Raw genomic sequence first — 24,540 nt, forward strand, 5'->3', positions numbered from 1 at the left:
GCGGTGATGACAGCAGTAATGAAATCGGTATCCTCACTAGGACGCCCATTGATAACACCATCTCCCCTCCCAACACCGCTCCAATCTCCAATCTCCAATCTCCGTCTCCACTCCCACAACAGAGGCTCCAATCAACAACATAGATGCTTGGAATTTGGTGAACCCCCCATCACCGTTCCCAAGTACGGCTTCCAAAACAGAGACTAAGGCATTTAACAACTCACATGTGCGATGCAGCACTTAAGCTCAGTGCAACATATATCATGCTCTGGAAATTCAGCCGCACATTTCTGTTCCTAGGGTACAACTTCATAAGCTTGCACATTATTGGGTCATTACCTGTGTCAAACATTTCCATAAAGATGTTACCATGCTAGCTTTCCAAGTGATATAAAAGTAAGAACACACTCAATATGCTGGCTTTGTCAATATCTTTCCGTGAACCATTGGAAGCAAAAACAAAAAAGCACCGCCTAATGGGTATGAACTTAAACAATCTGCAATTACATAATATTCTTTAGCTGGAATTTCAGTAAAGCTAGTAAGCCAGACAACGATGTAGCAATTGTTGGATAGGTTCCTTTTTTCCACTCTTTTACCTACTCCCAAGTTATGGCTAGTTCTCGATTTCAACTTCAGCATTTAGGTCAATTAAGCCTGAATCCTTATGGACATCTCCATCCACATCCACATCCATGTCTTCATCATTACCCTTGTACTGCAGAAGAAGAGCATCAACAGAGACCAATTGAAGCACACATCAACAGATTAAATCAAGAAAATGTAAGTTACTAGGTATAGGATCAGCAGCAAATCAATCACTTGTAATCAGCATCCATCGAACAAAAAGAAAATAACCATTGAAAAAACTTAGCAAAATTCGCCCAAACTCACACATTTTGGTGGTTCTACCCCTGACCCGAATCCTACCTACTGGGGGAACTCTCAGGCAGGGTGGGCACGTGCCCACCTGCCCATAATGTAGTTGCAGCTCAGCATCTTACATAGCCATGAATACAAAATACAATAGCAACCAGTTAAATACACAGACCGTTCAGGGAAGAAACCGAAAGAAAGAAAGAAGAGACAGTGACATCAGAGGCACCATGGATGAGCAAAGTGGTGCTTTCTATAAACTCAAAAATAAAATGTGCATTGAAAACAAATGGACAATATCTTCCATTGTCTACTCGCATTTGCAAAAACATTATGATATGGAGATAATAAGAAATACATAGTACCTGATCTCAAAGTTCACGGTTCTTTGAAAAAATAATCATAATGCCAGCAAGACATGATTAGAAATCCTATAGACCTATGTCACAGGGATTCGGCCAGCCAGGTGCCGCACCCGCGTCGACGCGATGCGGGTGCAGCACCCGGTAGGGTCAAACCGACCCTGGGTCAATGCACCCAGGGTCATAAATGTCCAATTTTTGGACTTAAAAAAAAAACGATGAAATGGGCTGGGAGGGGATTAGGGCAAAAAGTTTTGCCCCCTCCTCTCGAACCTGACGTTGCGGCCCATCTTCTCCAACACCCCGACGCAGTGACGAGCTATCATCGTCTCCAACCCACATTCTGACGATGTCTCCTCTCTGTCTCCAACCCAGGTATGCATTCTCTCTCTCTCTCTCAATCTCTCTCTCCCCTCATCTCTCGATCTCTCTTCTCGGCTACCTCTCTCTCTCTCTCTCAATTTCTTTCCCCTTTCCCCTCTGTGTTATTGTGTACCTCTCTTTCTCTCTCAATCTCGGTTAAACCCATGCGATGGATGGCATCCAAAACACCATGGTTGCCCATTTTTGGAAAAATATTTACCCATTTTAGGGTCCAATCAAAATATTGATTGTAGCCTGTCACATGGGTGTGGGTGCGGCACAATTTCAAAAATATTGGACACGGGGGCTCAGCTATATATATATATATATATATATATATATATATATTAAAAATATATAAAAAAAATCATTTTTTCCCTAAAAAATAAACAAAAATAGACTTGATCAAAGTTGACCGAGTCCAAAATGTGAACGGACTCGGCACTGATGCGTTGACCGAGTCTGACACTTGGTTGACCGTGTCTGGCCCATGTCCGAAGTCGCACCCGTGTCGGGGCGTGTCGACGCAGGTGCGTCGACCCCCTAGCCGAGTCATTGTGACATAGATTGGAGCTAGTGCTGGTAAGAGAATGGAACTTGTCCTATTTGGGATTGGCTCATTAAGGATACATTCCTGCTTGGGCTCGGCTTGTTAAGAGCTAGTCACGAGCTTGCTCGTTTTCTCAAAAAACTATCTTTAAGAGTTTTTACATGTATAAAACCTATGTAATATACAACATTATACTTAATATACATTTAATATATAATATATATAGCCGAGCCGAGCTTTCTCAGTTCATACTTGGACTTACGCTAAACATGTTGGCTCATAGCTCAACTCACCGAACCCAATTAATGAGCCGAACAACGCGCTGCACATCTTGTTTCCTAGCCCCAATTAATGAGCCGACACGGGTGCAACACCTGACTGGCCGAATCCCTGTGATATATGGTTGCTTATGCTAATGTGTATTATTTATTGATGACTTGATGTTGGGTAATTTGATTGTTATTACTGATTTTGTTACTTAAAATTTGGTTAAATGCTCATATTTTTATTAGTTACTAGTTAAATATTTAGATAAATCAAGTTGCATTAATGTCATTATTATATATTTTTCTCATACCTTTCAGTATTTATTTATAAGTACTACTACTAGATTTTTAGAACTTATTGGATATGTTATTGACTTTGCACTCAATATTATCAATATTGATTGTGTGCATAATTGATTTTAATATAACATTTTTTTGTTTTCAGGACAAAAATAACGGATAAAGGGAAAGGATTTGTGTCATCCTCATCCCCACATGTAAGTTCTATTGTTAGTGTTGCTGGCTAAGTCACACAGACTCGGCTATAAGGTCGACGCACCCGCGTCGATACCCCCCAACACAGGTGCGACATCGGACACGGGGTGGACACGGTCAACCAAGTGTCGGACTCGGTCAACGCACTTGGGTCGAGTCTGTCCACACTTTGGACTCGGTTAACTTTGACCAAGTCTATTTTTAGGGCAAAAGACGTATAAAAATTTAAAAAAAAAATCAATCTTTATATATATATAACCATGTCCTCGTATCCAAAATTTTTGAATTTGCTCCACTCTCGTGTCGCACCCGTACCCATACCCATGTGACATAGGTTGCTGGTAGTTGTAGTGGGAGTGTTGATTCAAGTTTGTTAGATGCAACATGTGATGATGGAGGGCCACTATGGTACATGTAGATAAGCTTGCAAAAACTGAAGGAGGTGGTGGAAACAAGAGATTTTGATGCAAGCTTTGTAAAAGAGATTTTGTTAGGTCTTACACAAGAGTTAAGACCCATTTGTTGAAGATATCAAGACATGACATTTCAGGATGCAAAAGAGTTGATGAGGCAATATGAAGACAATACAAGAAAATACAAGATGAATATGAGAAAAGAAAGACAATGAGTGATTCTTGTGCAATTAGTGTACCCTTTTTAAGCCACCAAGAAGATGCTAAAAAAAAAAGAAAAGTGAATGTAGAAGGTAGATGAAGAGGAACGATACAAGTATCATTTAATACATATAGAAAGGATGAGATGGATAGAAAAGTAGGAAGGTATTTTTATTTTACTTCACTTGCATTTAATGTAGCTAGAAATCCTTATTGGAACGATTTAGTTACTTCATTGGCAAATTGTAACTTGAGTGGCTATGTACCTCCAAGCTCAGAAAAACAACGAACCACATTCTTGCAGAAAAAAGGGTAAATGTTGAGAGATTGCTAGAGTTCAAGAAATATTCATGGGAACAAAATGAAGTTTGCATTATTTTTGATAGGTGGACAAATATTCAAAGGTGTCCACTGATTAATTTCATTGTTTTTTCGCTTAGTGACTCAATATTCTTGAAAGTAGTTGATGCATCTAGGCAATAGAAAAATGTTGAGTATTTGAAGGGGTTGTTTATAGAAGTAATAAAAGAAGTGGGTGATCAGAAAGTACTGTAAATCATCACAGACAAGGCTCCAGTTTGTAAAAGTACAACACTGAGTTTGAAGAGTGAGTATCCTCATATTTTTTGGACTCCCTATGTAGCATACAACTTGAATCTGACCCTTAAGAGGATTTGCAACCCCAAAGAAGAAAAAAATTTACCAGCATATGCTTTATGTTCATGGATTGAGGAATTAAAAAAAAATGTCAAAAGCATTAGGATTTTTTTTGTCAACCACCATCATGCTAATGTTATATTTAATAGGCATTCTGACCTGAAATTGGTGAAGGTCGCTGAAACACATTTTGCGTCCATCATTGTGATGGTGAAAATGATTAAGTGAAAAATGCTTTGGTTAACATAGTGATTGATGAGAATTGGACATTCTATCATGCTGATGATGTTGTCAAGGCTCAAGAACTTAAGAAATTCATTGTTGATGATGAGTTTTGGGATAAAATCGTATACTTACTTCAATTTACGCAACCTATTTAAAAAATGTTGAGAGAAGTTGATAAGGATGAGCCTATGCTTCACAAAGTGTATGAAATGTGGGATAATATGATTGAAAAAATACAATTTGTAGTTTTCAAGCATAAAGAAAAATATTCTGCATTAGTAGCCCAGTATTCTTGAAAGTAGTTGATGCATCCGGGCAATATAAAAATGCTGAGTATTTCAATGAGTTATTTATAGAAGTAATAAAAGAAGTGGGTGATCAGAAAGTAGTGCAAATCATCACAGACAACACTCCAGTTTATAAAAGTGCAACATTGAGTTTGGAGAGTGAGTATCCTCATATTTTTTGGACTCCCTGTATAGCACACAACTTGAATCTGGCCTTCAAGAGCATTTGCAACCCCAAAGAAGAAGAAAATTTACTAGCATATGCTCTATGTTCATGGATTGAAGAATTAGAAAAGAATATCAAAAGCATTAGAATTTTTTTTGTCAACCACCATCATGCTAATGCTATATTTAATAGACATTCTGAACTGCAATTGGTGAAGGTCACTGAAACACGTTTTGCGTCCATCATTGTGAAACACATATACTTCTTTGAATTTACGCAAACTGTTTGGGAAATGTTAAGAAGTTGATAAGGATGAGCCCATGCTTCACAAAGTTTATGAAATGCAGGATAATATGATTGAAAAAATACAAGTTGTAGTTTTCAAGCATAAAGAAAAACATCCTACATTGGATGATTCAGAATTTTTTAATCATATTCATTCAATTTTAATCAGAAGATGGGATAAGACCAACACTCCTTTGCATTGCATGACACATTCTCTCAATCCAAAATATTATGCAAAAAAGTGGTAGGAAGGTGGTATTGGTCGTGTTCCTCCAAATTTAGACCCAGAGCTATCAAGACATAGAAATATCTGTATGACAAGACTTTATCCAGAATCACATATTATAAATCAAGTTATACAAGAGTTTGAAGAATTTTCATCTTCGAGATTATATGGACAAACATTACTAGCGAGAGAGGAGGAGAATATAGATCATATCACATGGTGGTCACCATTTGGATCAAAAACACCTCTGCTCCAACGTCTTGCATTGAGATTGCTAACTCAACTTGCTAGTTCATCCTGTTGTGAAAGAAATTGAAACACATATTCTCAAATCCACGACATGAAGAGAAACAAACCCACCAACAAACATGCAAAGAATTTAATATATGTTCATTCTAATCTTCGACTATTTTCGCGAACCAATGATGAATACAGGTATTAATTGCTCTCTTAGTTATTTGACTATTTCTTAGTTTTTTTATTTAAATATACTTGTATTTAACATTTTCAAATTGAGTTTCTAATGCAGACACGGATCATCCAAATTTTGGGATATAAACCCAGAAGAATGTGACTTAAAGGGAGAGCATGATTTCAACATTACAAACATCGACTTATCTAAGCCCAGTCTTCCTTCTTATGATGCATTTGATGATGAAGCTGAAAATTATTAGGATTCATTGCCTCATCGTCATATACATTGTGTAGGATATACTTTTCGTATGTAATTATGAATTGTTTGATTCTTTTATTAGTATATTGTGTAATTTACTTCTTTTCTGCTTTACTTATTTGATTGTTTCTATAATATATTTAGGTTGATTTAATTGTGGTGCTAGTTTTTATGATGAAGAATAGAATTGTAGATTGTTAAATTGATTTATTGCATGCATGCATGATGATGAATTGATTTGATGATATTATGATAATTGTTTTTTATTTCATTAGTGTTACTATTGTTAACTGTTAAAACTTAAAAATTATATATATACCCTCCCACACCCCCGCACCCAAAGTTTTTTTAAAGTACCGCATCGCCGCATCCACACCCGTACCTATGTGACATAGCTCTAGACCATTAACATTACAAGAGATATATTTAATACCAACCTTGTCATAGCCATTCCGAGGAATGGCCGGTAAAGGAGGAAGCAAAAATGGCCCCGGACTATGCTTATCAAAAGCAGTGTCAGAAGCTGTAACCAGGCCACTTTTTGAAACATTTGTAGCATTTGCCACCTTAGGTTTGTCATCAATCTCGACTGCTTCAATGAGTTCATCCACTGCATTAGCAGCCATGCTCGTTGATGGCACCACATGTCCCAAATCTGAACCTTTTGCCTGTTTATGAGCCATGTCAATACCAGCAGTCATGATATATAATTTTTTCCATGCAAACATGAGAAATGGCGAGAAGAGACAAATGATCACTTCAACAACCAATATCTTGATAATGAAAAACTGCCTATTTCATTGACAGTAACTAATAAAAATGCACCAATATTGCCAGTTTGGCATCCTCAAGTACGTGCCAGAAGCAATCATAGAATAAGCGAGCGAGCATCTACCTTATCTGCAGGAGGAATGGAAGGAGGAGAACCAACTTTCCCCCGCCGAGGCTTGTTCAGATCAACAAAATGTTTATAAACAGTTTTTTTAAAAGACATTCTGTGTCCCCACTGAGCTTCCTTGCCACTTATCTCAGCCTGGACCGTGAACCTATCATTCTGAATAATCTTATCAGATCCGGTTATGTCACTTGGATATGCATCTCGTTTCCTTGGATTTGCTGCAAAGGCAACACAGACACCCTTAGGCTTGCTGCAAGGAAACTATAACAAAATACCACCAACTTTAATATTACAAAAAGACAGTAGAACCAAAACAATGGCCATAAACAGATGGTGGAGCAAAAATTAAGATATAAATAGATTCTTGAAGATGATGAGTGTATGATATAGCTTCAATCTTCTCGTGTGAAATATTTGCCTGAACTAGATATGTTAGTATGACTCCATATCAATGTCCAAAAACCTGCCAAGCTGATTAATTGACTCAATCGAGTCAACTCAGACAAGCCATTCACTAGGTCAACCTAGTGAATCACATGAAAATCATGAAAGTCTTGGCCAGCTAGTGGGTCAACTTGGTCGAGTCAGCTGAGTTCTAGCATGCCAACAAGTCAAAGGTTGATTAGGCTATTTCTATATATAAACTATCATGACCTCGCAAAGTTCTGGATCAACTCTTGCCAGGTCAAGTCACAGGTCATTAGGTTTTAAACCGTTGCTGCAAATTTTGAGCAGTTAGATTGGAAATTCTTCATACCAACAGACATGGAAAACCAAAATGCGAACAACATGGGATTCAACAGTCTATTGACAATTATGTGGATTTTGTTCTTCTCAGTGATTGATGTGATTGATTCGCTTTGAGTGAACACTCTTGCATTGAGTGTGTTAATTAGAAGAATGCATAAAGGGCAAGTTAAGCAGACACACTTGTTGAAAATACATGAATCTTGCCTGGAATATGGACCATCACATAATATACACTTGTTTAAATTGGGCGCAACAATGTGGCTGTTTTCTGCGAAGATTTGGATAGTTACAGTTTGTCATACAAATGCTATTTAGTCAAAGAGCTGATCCTTATTACAACTTGTTCATCAACATTTCCACATTGCCATATCTCATTTTTTTTTGGATAATCCAAGAGGAACCCCCCCCCCCCCCCTACTGCACATTGGCTGGCCTTTGGTTGGTAAAATCCTTGAGGTCCCCTCTGCCCACTGGGGAGTTCACCCAGTTTGACCTTGTGGCAAGAGATGTTAAAAATATATGTACATATGTATATATATACATACATATATATATATATATGTGTGTAATTCTTTTGTAAAACCTGATAGGGGTATTTTTGTTTTTTTACATAGTTGTTTTATAGAAATACCTACTTATTATTTAGGTTAGTTTATCTTTTTTTTTGTATTTTTTCTCTTTTAAATCCCTTTTTTGAACACTCATTGGGGGTCCCACATAAAGTCATTGGGACCCCCAACGACTCTATGGAGAGCCCCCAATGGCTAGCCTTTTGCCCTTTTGTTGTATAAATATGGGTGATTCCCCCTTGTATTTGTTATGACTTTCAAGGCTTCATCCAATAAATATTTCATTATTTTTATGCTTGTATAGCCCTTTTAGGCTTTCATATTGTCCCTCTGTGGATTTCTTGTTTGAATGTCATAGTGTTTGTCCATTATTGGACTTTGTGAATGCTTGTGCATTCTTGGATTACACTTCCGCCTATTTCCTAACATGGTATCAGAGCTTGGTCTCTAAAAGAATAGCTTGTGTGTTGCTTCATCACGGTGGTCGCCTCGAAAAGCATGCCACTCAAAATTAGAATTCAAAGAAAGAATTTACCCGGTATTTATCACATACTTTTTAAAAGGTATCTCTTGTATTATTTATCTCATGCATTGTGCATGAGAAAACACTTATTTTCTTGATTATTATATATATAATTATATATGGATACTTTTGCTATTTTCTTTAGATTCTCTACTTTAAATATTTATGGTATGCATTTGAAAATGTATTTAAAATATAGTAGCCTCTTGCTAAATATGTTAAAATTAAAAATGAATAGTTCTTTAAAGAAATTATTAAATCTTGTGTGTAAGCATATCTCCATAAAATATTTGTTTTAATTATGCATATTGTCATAGAAATTATATTTTATAAGAATAGATGGTTTTGCTTTAAATATTAAAGATTATGCTTTTCATTTTGTTAATTTCCTTGTTATATGCATTTGGTTTTATCATAATAATTATTGGTAATCATTATGAATTTTATGATTTCCTTAAAATTTTTAGGAAATTTGTATGAAGTACACCTTGTGTCATCATGTTTTCTTTATTATCGTAAATATCTTTGCATACTCATATGATTTCAACGATTCTCTCATTTTTCCTTCAATAATATTCTTTTTTTACTTTTTAGCATTTAACCCTTAGTAGGTTTTTGTGTATTTTGCACTTTATGTGCTTGTGAGATTTGGTTATTTATGAAATCCTCTTGTGTTATCCCTTCTAATTTGTATTTTCACATATCTCATTACAATGGTTAACTTTAAGATGTTTTTCTCATTATGCAAAACTAATTCTTTGAAAAACATTCTCGATTGATTATTCTTGAGAACGATCTTCGATATTTGTGATTTGACTTTTATATAGAAAGTAAATCTTGCATTAGATGCTTTAAATGCATTTTTGTTAACTCGTTTTTCTCTAAAAAATATTTCATAGTCATACAAAATTAGATTGTAATATGAATTATGTTTGGTATAATTTCATAGCTTCTATATAACCTATGTGGCTATGAGTTATTAGATTATCTTATTGCTTCAAGTATTCATGATTGATAGTAATTATGTCTACTTTTGAAAGTGTAAAAGGTTCTTCTAAAAACTTTATATGTATTATTTCCTTAATATATTACATGTTTTGTTTGTCTCATAGTAGATTTTTTATTTAAAAGAATTCTTTTTAAGATAATATGTTCATGTCTTCTCTTTAAAATTATTAAATCTTTTGTATATAACGTACTCTAGTGCATCTATTCCTTGATCAGAATTGACTAAGTTAAGCATGATTCATGTTTATTCAAAAGATTGTCATGAGACATATTGTTATGCATATGATTGCAGTTTTTTTAAGATTGATCATCTACTATTATTGGTTTTTTCAATTTGAAATTATCTTTTCATATCAGTTCCTTTTATGAACTCACCTATTTGGAAAATGATTTTCGTGAGTGTCCATTGCCTTCTTATGGCATTTGTGTTGTCCATTACAGACTTTTATATGATGCATCAATCTTCTTGGCCTTATTATTGTTGAATCAGAGATGTTTATTGGGGTGAGTTGTGTGCACCTCGTTTTATGTCATTTTAGATTGTCAACTTGTAGTTTGACTCTAACTGACAGTTATGGGATCTCCGAATGTTAGTGTGTTGTATCACTCCTTTGTTCTTTGGCCATCAACTTTATTATGTATGCTTTTAATTATGTGTATCTGTGATGACTATCTATTCCTTGAAACCATGATGTTTTGAAATGTGGTCTAAATTGATATTTTTTAAAAATTGCATTAGTGTTTCCATTACAAGCCTTCTTACCTTGGGTGTTTTCTCCTTTTTATGCCTCTTATTTAAGTGTCACTATATGTAGACAAGAGATGTTGATTCACACCTTCGTGTGTGGTTTTTAGCCCATTGGTGGCTTTGTATACTTGCTCTAGTAGTTGATACACTTGTTTTAAGTGTCATTATATGTAGATAAGAGATGTTGATTCACACCTTCGTGTATGTTTTTTAGCCCATTGTTGGCTTTGTAGTATTGCTCTAGTAGCTGATATACTTGATTTTGAGTGTCACTATATGTAGACAAGAGACATTTGTTCACACTTTCGTGTGTGATTTTTAGCCCATTGTTGGCTTTGGACTCTTGTTCTAGTCGCTGATACACTCGTTTCAAGTGCCATTATATGTAGACAAGAGGTATTTTTACACACTTTCATGTGTGTTTTTCGGCCCTTTAGTGGCATGTTGTTTATGCTCTTGGTCTAGTCACTGATACACTTGATATTTAAGGTTTAAAGGACTAGGAGGTGATAGATTGTGATGGTTAAACCGATGCTCTAATTTACTCATTCAAATGTTTGAGAATTTTTTCAAAATTGTCAAACTCATCTTCTCTTCTATGAGAAATGATTGATTGAAATAATTTCATGCATCTTGTATTGTATTATTAAAGTTTGCAAAATACCATTTCTTGATATTATGGGATTCTTTTAAATTTGTCATCTTCCGCAAATTGGTTTTAACGTGCTTATATCATTCCCTTTGTCATATAGGAGCTTTTAAATTCTTTAATGAATCTTTTTAAAATCTTTACTACTTGTTCCTTCCTTGTATGGAAAAATATTTATTGATAAAATTCATGCATTTCATTAATAACACACACACACACACACACACATACACACACACACATATATATATATATATATATATATATATATATATATATATATATATATATATATATTTGGTCCTCTATACTTAAAATCACTCTAGGACGGGTGAGTGAATTATGCTTTTAATTGATTATTGTGTCCACATTGTGGTATGCATAAATTTAATTAACTCATCTTTGATCAAAGTTGTTATCTTTTCATTTGTTGTTTCATGTGTATGATTCACATAATTATATGCATAAAGTTCATTAGCCCTTTCTAAAGATTTTGAGTTCTCTAAATAAATATTCTATATTATTTTTATGCCTTTGTGCATTTGTGATCTATTAAATGTGTTGTGCCTTTGTACACACTTGTTCCAAGTTTTCTTATTGCGCCTTTGTGCACACTTCACATATTGAGAACTTAGTGTTCTTGTGCATATAGTCTCTTTGAAGACTTCCTTACATTTGTACTCCTTTGTGAGTATTTCATTGTGCCTTTCTGCACTTAGCCTCTTTGGGATTCTTATGGGTTAACCAAGTCAACATTTTTGTCATAAATAAAGATTTACTTATTCTTTATTGGGTTCTTCCATTTATACCCTTTTATGGGTTTTGTTTGAAGTGTCTCTAATAGACACTTTTTTTTTTGAGAAATTCGTATGTTTTTTGGAAGACCACCATTTCAGTTAAGATAATCTTTATGCATAATTGATTCTCTCTTCTTAATGAATCATATGTCCTTTAAATAATCAAATCTTCTTATGATCAATGTTATGGTTTCTTGAAAAATAAGTTGATTATGATTTAATTTCATCTTTGAAGGATGCTCCTCTTATCTTTCTTAATATTTAATGATTCAAAAAGTTATTACTATTTTGTTTAAACCATTTTATTTTTGCTTTATAATATATTGTTGAAAATTTGGGCTAAAATCTTTTTTCTTGTATACTTGGAGTCTTCTTTTGGTTTGTTCTTTCTATGCAGGATCTTTGAGGTGTGATACCTTCGATACATCATGAAGATATCCAATGAAGGTGCTTAGGGATGATCACCAACAAAGGCATTTTGAAGACTTATATTTGCAAGAATTTTCTAAGATGCCATAAATATGGAGATTTCCCTTGAAGACTTGGACATCTTACCAAGATTCGTTTTGTATTTCCAAACTTTTGGGATAACTTTCCCCGTCAAGTTTGAGGGGGAGTGTTAAAAATATATGTATATATATATATATAATTCTTTTGTAAAACCTGATAGGGGTATTTTTGTCTTTTTACATAGTTGTTTATAGAAACAACTATTTATTAATTAGGTTAGTTTATCTTTTTTTATTTTTTTGTATTTTTTCCATTTTAAATCCCCTTTTTGAACACTCATTGGGGGTTCCACATAAAGTCGTTGAGACCCCAAATGGTCACAAATGTGACCGTTGGGGGGCTCCCAACGACTCTATGGGGAGCCCCCAATGGCTCGCCTTTTGCCCTTTTGTTGTATAAATATGGGTGATTCCCCTTTGTATTTGTTATGTCTTTCGAGGCTTCATCCAATAAATATTTAATTATTTTTATGCTTGTATAGCCTTTTTAGGCTTTCATATTGTCCCTTTGTGGACTTATTTTTTGAATGCCATAATGCTTGTCCATTATTGGACTTTGTGAATGCTTGTGCATTCTTAGGTTACACTTCCGCCTATTCCCTTACAAGAGACAACCTGTGGGTTTCGAACTTGTGATGTCCCATCAACTTGGTGACATTCACAAGTCGCCCCTACCAGATGAGTGGAGCCCTTCTGGGCATGTTGCCATATCTCATGCTATAGTAGAAAGTATAAACTTCCTTATACTTGCTGAATTTTTGTTTATTAGCAATGGGGACAAACCTAGACTTAAAAGTAATACCAATAGCCTGCATTTGGTAGAAATCATAATTCATACTTTCTGGGGCTACCATAGAGGAATTTGACTCATTGCCTACCAGATTTAGCTTCTTCACCAGCTGCATTGCTGATGCGCAACCTTTTCTTGCTTGGAGAGACTTGATTCTGCTGCGTAACCCCAGGGCTCAACCAAACAAGATTGTTTGCATCTCCATCGCTGATGATGTCAATGCTTGAATCATCCTCATTGGGAATATGTTTCACAGTGTCTGAAGCCATCTGATCTCCTAATTTTTGGAGTCGAGCTTGAGCCCTGAGCAGTTTGTAGGCATACAAAACAAGAAATGCACAGATTACTCTATGTCATAATATATTGCATCTTCCTCCAAGATATGGAAACAGGAAGACAAGTTCAAGAGCCCATTACAAATTTCACCAAAATTGAGAGATACAATATTGGAAATGGAAAAAAAGGCAGCAAACCTTTTCAGTTCATCATGTGCCCTTGCATAACGGTTGTCAGCTTTAACAAATTTCTTGATTTTCGAAGCAATCCTGAATAGAAAATATACATGGCAATACATTATGACTGCCACCAAAACAGATTCAGTGGAATTCTTTTGAAGCAGTAACCAATTTCTAAGTTCCATTGGAAGAAGGAGATTCAAGATTCACTGGTAGAGTCAAGCTGCTCTTACCACAACTTCCCAATATAATCCATTGATATACAGGAGGGCACCAGTTAGCCATACCTCCTACAATCTTCTCGCACCATCTTCAGTTGACTATCAAGTTCTTCATTTCTAGTGGCAAGTCTGTCAGCTTCTTCTTTTGTCTTCTCCAGAGAGTTCTTTAAATAAAGCAGTAATCAAGATAAGTGGACAGCTTGTGCACAAATCTAGATAATCAAAAGCTCCACAAACAATTTTTTGTCATGTATATGAAGAAACAAGCCACATCACCATAATATAATACTAAGTATTTGTAGGCCCACAACCCTCATATCTGCAAACAAGCAAAAGCAAAATATTTTGAAGAGAAAAAGGGCGTCATAAAAATGCCAAGTGCCACAAAAATGCTTAGTAGTCTGTGAAAATTTTATGGAGAACCCAGTAAAGGGTTACCAACACTTGTTAGTTCAGACTGAGTCATTAGGTTGTAAGTTGCTCAAAGGAAAACTTGCAATAAATAAAAGGCATCCAACAAAAGTGATATTGAGAGGTACTATTTACCTCATCACAAAAGTTTGCAATTTTTATGTGAATCATCCAAATTCTCCCTGAAAAACCCTAGTGGAAAGGTAGAAGTGCCTCTACCAAACCACAGTAACATATGAGTCAATGGTAGGGATGGCAGTGGACCGGGGGGAAACGAGGCCCCGCCCTGCCTCACCCCCCATTTGGACCGGGGATGGAGGACATGAAACGGGGATGAAGGTTAAAATCAAAACCCGTGTGGGGATGGACTTACGCTTTCCCTCGCTCCGCCCCATCCCGATCCCCGCCTTGCCCTGCCCTGTCCCCAATCCTTCTAAGGATGGCAATGTACCGAGGGGAAACAGGTCCCTGCCTCGCCCCGTTTGGACCGGGGATGGAGGACATGAAACGGGGATGGAAGCGGGGATGGAGGTTAAAATCCAAACCCGTGAGGAGATGGAGGTCCGGATTTTGAGACGAGGTGGGGGTGGAGACCTTGTCCCCCGCCATGCCCCGGTCCACTGCCATCCCTAGTCAATGGTTTAGCCTTGAGCAACATTACTTGCAAAACATTGAGAATCAACAATCAAATTAGACATAACGCCATGATTGAAGACAATTTCTTTTTTACTTTTTGGTTTTTGCACTTGACAAACAAAAGGAAACTTGATAAGATGTTTGAGAAAAATTATTAAAAAATTAAAAACTCCAATCACACAGAAAGATTTGCAGCTTAAACACAGACAGTTCTCGTACAAATGATATCATTTGGCAATATCTTCAAATCAACCAAGAATGCATGAATAATAAATGATGATTTAAAAAGGAAAAAAGAGGAACATTTATTTGCAAAAGGAAATGGAAACCTTAAAAGCTTTAAAATAGAGAAGCAATGAGGAAACAGTGTAATGACGGAACCATTCTAGCTGAATTAAGCAATAAGGAAACAGTGTAATGATGGAACCATTCTAGCTGAATCAGTAGTAGATCTAAGTGCACTTTCCACACCATAATCTAAAACTTTAAAAACAGTTAAAGAAGTTACCTCAAGTTCACACTTGTGAGCATCAAGCACATCAATATCCAATTGAGCTTCCTTCAACTGCAGGTGAGTTATACACAGTCAGTTTAAGCATGTAACAGAATGACCTTCACTCAACTAAATAATGTGAACAACAGAAACTTGAGTACCCCTCTACATATAATAATTCACTAACATATGATGATAATGGTCAGTGACCAAAGCAAACCTGCTCTTCCAAAACATCGTTGTCATCATTCAAGTAAGTGTTTGTTTTCTTTGTTCTACCATCTGAGAAGTTTAAACTATCAGAAACATCACTGTGGCCACTTAGATGCTGCCTTTTTGAGTTTCTTCTCTCACTGCACATGAAAGATTTGCTAGAATCTCAGAACTTTAAAATAGCTGGATTTGAAACAAATGTACCAATTGAAAGTTGGTAAAGATACTGCCAACTTCAGTAAAATAATGAATTTCCCAATGGAGAAGCTTCTAACAGTAAACTAATCCATGATCATCAAGCTTACTAGCAGAGGTTCCAGGATGTTAAGTTGAATCTCCCTGCTCCCCATAAGATATATAGAGATGGACCACAAAAGGTTATATGCACAAATGTGAATAATTTAAAAAATTGCTATTCACTTATCTGCTATTTACAAAAAGCTGCCTAACGTTTTAGATATTACATTCAGCTGACTTTCTTTTCCATTTATAATTTAAAGATACACTTGGTCCTAAAACCATTGATGCAATTTTTGTCTAGTCAAACAAAATGACTAAAATGCCCTCTATTGATTTCTTCAAGGCATACATTGTTATTTCATGAAAAAGAATACAAATGTCATTTGACATCTCAGGCAGGTATTTGAAATGCATTCCAATAAATCAGATATTTAAATGCAATAAGCCCAATGCTGGACAACCTTTTGTAAATAGCTGATAAGTTAAGTGTTCTTTTGTAAATTACTCACAAATAATGGACAATATGGCATAAAATAACAGAAGCCAAAGATCTGTATTTCTCAAGCTGAAAGAGGTGAAGTCATACTTAGAACCTGAGGCTCAACATCTATTCAATCATAATTATCAAGATAGTTTTCTGAAAGTAGACCAAAGGGTCTCAAAAGTGGAGATCATCCAAAAGGAAAATTAGAGGAACACTATTTATTATCTTTTCAACTGTCACAATGCAATAAAGATCATTTCATGAACTCTCAGCCTACAAATAAATTAGGCAACTAAGAGCAAAGAATAGATCTATATACCTCCCTTTTCCAGGAGATCGAGAAGGGCTGAATCCTGCACATTAAATGCAATATTACAATCTCAAAAAACATGGTATATCAGAACTTCAACAAAAATAAGAATCTAAAAAGCCTATTAATTTTACATGTCCTTCCATCTAAATTTTTCCTATCTTCCAATATCATCATTCTTAAGCAGCTAAGAAGTCTAAACATCAGAATAAGGGTCTCCTATCACTTACTTCTGCCACTTTTTAGTGAAGACTGAAAGACACGATAATTTAGCACATCAATCTATTTCCTGTCCTTGAGAACAAGAAAAGAGAAAAGAATGCTGTAAGCGGTTTTTTCTTACTCCTATCATGCTTCTGGTCATGAAATGCATGTCTTCCTCTGGGTTCCCATCCCAGGGGAGACCTTCCACGAGGAGATTGTTGTCTGTCAAGCCTCTCTCTCAAGTCACCACCTCGATAATCCCTCTTAACTGTAACAAAAGACCTACATTTAGCTGGATAAATGCTCTGAATGTGATTTTGCATGAAATGACAAGTGGAGAACACACAAAGGCATGCTAAACACTCAGCTTACCCTTATACCGAGTACTATGAGAAAAGTAACAAGGATAATAAGCATTCCTCCTTGCGATATTGGAAAAAGACCATGATATATGAAGTCCTCATACAATTCAATAATATATAGAAATAGCCATGTTAACACTGAGAAAACCCTTTTGATAATGAAGCAAATAATAGATGGTGACTTGTAGATCTTCCTTCTTGAGAAATAAGCAAAACAATAAAATCTGGACCATGCAAAGCTCTGCCTGATTCCATAAACAGATATAACTAATTAAAGGGGCTCCCATTGTAGCAAAGTACGTCAGTACTGTTGAGCAGAATTCCACCATAATCAGCAAAGCTCTTAACTCATGGAGTCCTTCATCCATAAGATATATGTATATATAAAGGAATGGTTTCTGGGAATACAATCTCCTCAACATCACATAGATAGCAATAATATCACACATCAGAAACATGGATACAATATTGAAATTGCCGACCATGTAGAGAAGCCATTGCAGTTAACCAATGGTTATAACCCAGCTTGTATAATCTCCAGACTTGTGAGTTGTGAGAATCATTACCAGATGAAATGAAAACTACAATATTCCTTAAAAGGAGATGTGACAACAAGCTCTATCAGCTGGCTTATCTCGGCAATGACAATTGAAATGAATGGAACAACATCAATGGAAACCACAGAAATTTTTACCATGAGAAAACCATTGTAATTATGAGCATATTCATCTAACTGAAACACTATGTTAAAAGCCACATGCCAAACTCTTGGGCAACATGATCATTCACTATTTAATGAACTAGAGTCATATAACACATTCAGGAAAAGTTGCATTTGAGAAAATGATTTATTTGTGAAGCATGCATTCTTGTTACCAAAAACAGCAAGATCTACATGTATCAAAGAGAAATCATGAAAGCCAAGTTGAAAAGAGGTTAAAAAATATACTAAAAAGGTAACTATCTTCAGCCAATGAAATGAACACTAAGCATGTATAGAAGCATCAAATATTTCAAAAGAAAAGATATCATGCCCAATGCTATAAGAGAACTCATCTCAAGCAAAAATATTTCAGAGTAATGACCTTAAATACACAAATGGGACAGCACAAAAGCATCAGTTTAATTAAAAACATGCATTTGTGGCGGACTATAACTAACTAACTAACTGACACACACACACACACACATACACATATATGTGTGTGTGAGTATATATATATATATATATAGAGAGAGAGAGAGAGAGAGACTTGAAGAGCACATTTAGGAACAAATCTAAGCATTAAGACAAACCCAACAGCCATAGTTTGGTCACTTTCCCTTTTTGAAAAACAAGACAGAGCAGTGTGATTGGAAACCCAACCCCACGTTTGAGATCGTGCAATTCTACTGATCCAGCTCACATTTAACCCATTTCTTTTGGTATTTATCTGCTAATATTTTCATAAAACTATGAATGTGGAGTATACAACTTTTGATTAATGCAGAAGCTGAGGGGTATGAGTGAAGATGACAAGATAGTGCTATTCTCCATGGAGAAACTAAGTTAAAGGATAGCTGCATCTTGTGTACTATGTGGACAAGCTGACAAGTCAGAAAAATGACTGTTAGTATGGATATCATTATAACCTTTGTTGTCAAAAGTGCTAGTCGGAAGACCTCTAAAAGGACTAGCCAGCCTAGGCGGGACCAAAAAAAAATAAAACATCAAGAAAATAAAAATATTATAATAAATAGTTAAATTTAGTAACAAACATATGATTGTAAGTTTGTAACTATGAATGAAGTGCGTAATTCAGTGTAACATGTCGCAAAATACATGAAATCGCATAATATTTAACACACAGTTTCAAAACTCACCGGATTAACCCAGTGACTCGGTTGACTCAGCCCGGATTGCCCAGTCAGTGCAGTCACTAGGTCAAAAAAGCTGTTGAACTCGGTTTTTACAAAACTCAGCCGAGTAATGGGCTGACTCAGCAGAGTCATGGGCTGAGTCAGCCGAGTCATGGGCGAGTCATTCATATATATTATATGAAATATAATATAAATATTATGTATATTATATATAAAAATATGGTTATACATGCATTAATAAAATTATACATTAAATATATTATAAAAAATATCATATAATGCATATTATATATTATATTGGTAAAATACTATAAAATTTAGATACTATAGACATATATTTATATATTTTATAAAAAATATAAAGTTAACATGAATCAGTCGAGTCACGAGTCACTCCAGGACAAGCCAAGTGACTCACTGGGTTTTAAAACCATGATTTAACATACACCAAAACTTAGGGCCATCCAAAATCATAGTTTTTAGATGTTTTATGCTCAATCTGAATCGTTAGATGTGTTTATGATTGTTTCTGAATAGAGAACATGTAATTGATTAAGCATCTTTATGCGCAGATGTGTATTTCAAAGAGGTAAAAAAAATCAGCAGAGTTGATATCGTACTAAAATTTCATGATAAAATGTTCACATTTTTATATCAAATCAATTTGAAACAAAGCTTGTTTCTCATTAAATAAGCATTGATAAACACATCTAATGGTTCAAATTGAGCATAAAACACCTAAAACTTTGATATTAGAGGGTCTTAATGGTGATGTAAAGAAAAAGGGGATATGAACAACCTCATTCTCATATATATATATATATATATATATATATATATATATATATATATATATATATATATATATATATATATATATATAACTGAAAAAATAAATTTTATGTATGTGTGTGTGTGTCAAAAACACATGCATACATGTAAACAACAAAAATAAAAAAGGAAAGAAAAATGAAGAAAAAAAGAATAGAGTGGAGGGGCGAGAGGAGGAACAAGAAGAAAAAAGAAAAAAATAAGAAGGGAAAAAAGAAAAAATAAGAAGGAAAAAAAGGAAGAAGAAGAAGAGGAAGAGGAAGAAAAAGAGAAGGCAGAGGGGTGAAAAAAGGAGGAAGAAGAAAAAGAGAAGAAAAAAAAAAGGTAAAAAAGAAAAGCAAAAGAAGAAGAAAATGAGAGAAAGTACAGAAGGAAGAAAAAAAAGAAAGAGAAAAAGGAAACAAAAACAATAACAAAAATAACAACCATGTCCCTGCAGTCTACGCAGGGATAACCTAGGTGTCGCCTAGGCAACGTAGGTGGAAAAACACGGCTCTACCACCTAGACCCATGAGCCTAGGCGATGACACTACGCCTAGCCTGCTTAGGCAGTGCCTAGGCGCCACTTTTGACAACAAAGATTATAACATATTGATCAATTTCCGCTTGTCACAGGAAAACAGTGCACTCACACAAGCATGTGCAAAACCAGAGTCGTACCTGTGTTTTATGGGGCTTGAGGCGGAGGGAAAAAATGGGCCCCCTATTAATAGTAGGAGTTCGGGGGCAGCGCCTCCCAATTTTTTTTAAAGAATCAAAATAACAATAAAATTTGCATTCACATTAAACAAATATAATATTCCAAATATTTTATATTATATTAAATAAAAATGTATAAAATATTTATATAAACTACCTCAACAATACTCATTGGCCTTAAAAATGGGCCCCTAAATTTTTTTTGGGCCCAGGGGCCCTGAGGCCCAAGCCTCATTGGCCTCTTTACAGGTCCGGCTCTGTGCAAAACCTTGCCAAGCTCCTAGGGTTGAGAAAATCACTCTTGACTGGAGTGCTTCCATAGCATGACAATAACTATATAATCTTGAGTTATGCATGCCAAAAAGTAATGAGATGACCAAAGAATAAATACGTGAATTATGAACCTAAGCATATCATCACAAAATGGAGAGCCTTTTGTGCCCCCATGGAAGGAACTTGCATGTTTGTACCTTTCTTATCAACCTCCTTCAAGCTTTCTAAACAGAAGATGAAGCGTTATTCTCAAGTAACAGAGAATATGAATCATCTCCTTTCATTTGAGAATAATATTAAGTAGGTCAAAAAAATTCAAAGTTTCAATAGACAACTTCGGCTTCCAGTATTTATTCTCAACATCCAGTAGTTGTAGACTCATTAGATACATTACTTTGTATTTCTGTTGAAATATTCCACCTTCAAATTCAGAGAAGCTTTATAATGAGCAAGGAAATACTCTAGCCCCTAGGTAGTTCACTTCACAACTTCTTCAGCATGACAAACCTTATATGAAATTCTCTGTATAAATTCAACTTTGAAATTCATCAGAAGCAATTCGCTCCTGATAAGATAAACTCAAGTTTGAAGTGTTTTGGCTTAGTTCATGCCAATGAAAACCCCCTTTGTTCGCCTAGGATAGAAATGTAAAATTTTTTTAAACCAAGCTACATATATTGAGGTTTGAAATGACAGCAACACCAATTTTTAGTTAGTCCTATTTGGTGTGCATGTTTGTGGGTGTGCAAGCACGCGCGCGCATGCACGCAAGAGAGAGAGAGAGAGAGAGAGAGAGAGAGAGAGAGAGAGAGAGAGAGAGAGACCACTATTGAACGCAACTTCTAGAAGCAGCTTCCACTCTTGATATTTATACCCTTAATAGATTTTCCTGGAGAGAGAAAGAGAGAGAGACCACTATTGAAAGCAACTTCTAGAAGCAGCTTCCACTCGTGATATTTATACCCTTAATAGATATTCCCGTTGTAATATTGTTTTCCTCCTAAAGAACCACCTATTCCAGCATGTGGAGAGGGATTGGTTTTATAATGTAAGCAACAAAGTTTTCTGCAGGAATGACTTATCACTCTGTAGCTCTCCAAGAAATGATGCACTCTAATGTCCCAACAGATCAACACACAATAACAGAAAAGCATATTGAATGAACATTACTTCTGTTGATTAAAATATACAACAAAACCAAGCTTTAGACTTTCCTCAAAGATGTACAAATGTATTCAGAGAGTGCAGCCATCGCCACTTAAAGCATTTAACAATGACATATGTGATAAAAGTGATTTCGGTGACTACCTAATGAATAACAAGTATGATAGAGTAATTGAAGGTGCCATCAATTTCTTACCGCCACCAGAGAACCTCCTAAGTTCAGCTTCCCCATGGGCAAAGGAGCAGCTCTGTCGTGGACAGCGGCCTCTTTTGAATAGGATACATAACTTTGTTTTGTACAACTTGCCCTCAACCATGTTGAAATGAAGTATATGTGCAAATAATTAGATAATCACAGCACCCGATAGAAGAAACTGACCCTTGTTTGGGATTTTGCAACAATCAACTGTTAAGTCATCCAATGATTAGACCAAAGACTTCCGGATACCTAGTTCAAACGAAAATGGTGCCTCCCTGGAAAAGAATGCAAGAATAATTATCACATTGACATCGCAAATCAGAAACCAGCAAAATATAAATCACTAAACAACAGAAAAAATGCCTGAAATCAATCAGAGAAAGAATCTAGAAATCCAACTCGTAATTTTTAATTGCAGGGACCGCCAAACATGTCAGTTCCATGAAAAACAAGAAAACCCAGTTTTCTGAACATTAAAAAAAAAGGTAAAATACACAAATAAACAGCTACACCCCCAACACCGAACACCACAGAGGCAACAAGTCAAGAACCAAAATTAAGACATTCTAATCAGAAATTGGCAGAAACAGATGGCCAAAAAGCACCACTGAAACTCCATAAACATAAACATCTACCATTGCAAAGAAGAAAGAAGGAAGCAAAACAAGTCAGTCCAAAATTGCCCAATTGACACATTTCATACTCAAGACTTCTTCTTATAAAAGCAGCAGAAACACGGACCAAAATTTACACGTATATGTGCCAGTTTCTAGTTTTTGAAGAATAAATTCCGCAGAAACTATCCGAAAAAAATGGAAAGTTGATCGTAATAAGTTACTATTTACACAGATTATCTCCAAAACGACACCCAGTTACAAAAATTAGAGGTCCCTACATTGGAACATCTTGGTAATCCAATAACCAAACAATACTCAAACTCAATGACTACCATCAAAAGAGAAAAAGAAATTGAACAAAAGGAAAAGGGAAAAATACCATTTTCAAACACGACCAAGAAGAGAAAAAGTAATAGATGTAAACAAATTTTAGCAAAATTTGAAGTTGGTAAAAAGCTTTTCCAGAAGCAAAAGGCTAGAAAGGAAGAAAGAAACACGAAACCTTTCGATGGTTTACCTCAATGGTCGCATGCGAGGTAGAGATCATAGTTCGGTGGAAGAAGAACGCCTGAGAATCCACCGAAAAGAAGTAAGAGAGAGCATATCCATCCGGAGATCGTGAAATTGGAGAGTGCAAGGAGAAAGTAAGATAGAGGGAGAAGATTTATGTGAGAACGAACAAATACAAGAACGAGTGAGAGAAATCTGTGAAGTATGCGGGTTTGGTTGAACAGATAACCAATTCGGGTCCGCTTGATCGGTTTAGAAATACATCAAGGGCCCGTTTGTTTGTCACGGAAAATACAGTGCAAAGTTATAGAAAGAGGTGTAATTTCCGTGGGATTACACAAACTAAAGAAACGAGATCCTGGACTAATTCTTCATACATTTTAACGAAATTGCATTTCTTTCAAAAAAACGTTAATGGTACTTACATAAGCTATAACTTTGTGACAAGAACTGGAGTTGAGTCCCTACTTTTCTATGGTGCAGTTGTAAACACTAGAAAGTTGATACATGCCTCTTTTCCTGTCCATGAAACAAACATGGTATTCTAATTCTTGTTAAAAGCAAATGAAATGAACCAAAATCCTTGCAGATTTGCTTTCTTTGAGGATTCAGTTTCTTTGACAAGCAAACGGGCCCTAAAAAAAGTTTTTTTTTTTGCAAAATCGTTCCCGACTTACGAGCTTTGGCAAAATGGTCATCCTCTTTTGCACTCTCAGCACAAATTAGTACAAGTAAGTTCCAATCATCTACTATGTCATCCCTATCTTAGTACCCTTATTGAGATTTCATTGATGCAAGTTGTTTGGATCAAATGGACTCCATAGATGTCATCTACATCATTGATCTAGTGAAGATCAACATTTAAATGTGGGTGCAGTTTTTTTTTGGAGATTCTAAAATTAACAATTGACAAAAGGTAAAATTTTGTGATCTAAAAAGTCATATTGTTTTGTCAAAAAAAAAAAAATACGATTGTTGATCTTTGTTAACTCAACCCTGCGGAATACATTTATAAGGTCAGACTTGGTCAACACAACTTGCATCCTAAGATTTAAGAGGGGTATGAAGATAG

At 35.5% G+C, this 24,540-nt stretch overlaps 1 protein-coding gene across 1 annotated transcript; it reads right to left on the bottom strand.

Moving 5' to 3' along the window:
* Positions 1–388: 388 nt before the first annotated feature.
* On the bottom strand, positions 389–23,605 carry LOC149834755 (zinc finger CCCH domain-containing protein 13-like). Its single transcript, XM_090010286.1, has 12 exons — positions 23,476–23,605; positions 22,339–22,616; positions 17,093–17,221; positions 16,759–16,792; positions 15,723–15,855; positions 15,518–15,574; positions 14,029–14,126; positions 13,760–13,831; positions 13,375–13,589; positions 6,941–7,161; positions 6,483–6,713; positions 389–718 (listed from the first exon to the last, which is right to left on the bottom strand). Exons 2-12 carry the CDS (start codon positions 22,457–22,459, stop codon positions 617–619), a joined length of 1,413 nt encoding a protein of 470 aa, XP_089866412.1. The 5' UTR covers positions 22,460–22,616; positions 23,476–23,605; the 3' UTR covers positions 389–616.
* Positions 23,606–24,540: the final 935 nt, after the last annotated feature.

Source organism: Nuphar pumila, chromosome 6, assembly GCF_984573655.1.
Source record: "Nuphar pumila chromosome 6, dmNupPumi1.hap1.1, whole genome shotgun sequence".
Classification (NCBI taxonomy): Eukaryota; Viridiplantae; Streptophyta; class Magnoliopsida; order Nymphaeales; family Nymphaeaceae; genus Nuphar; species Nuphar pumila.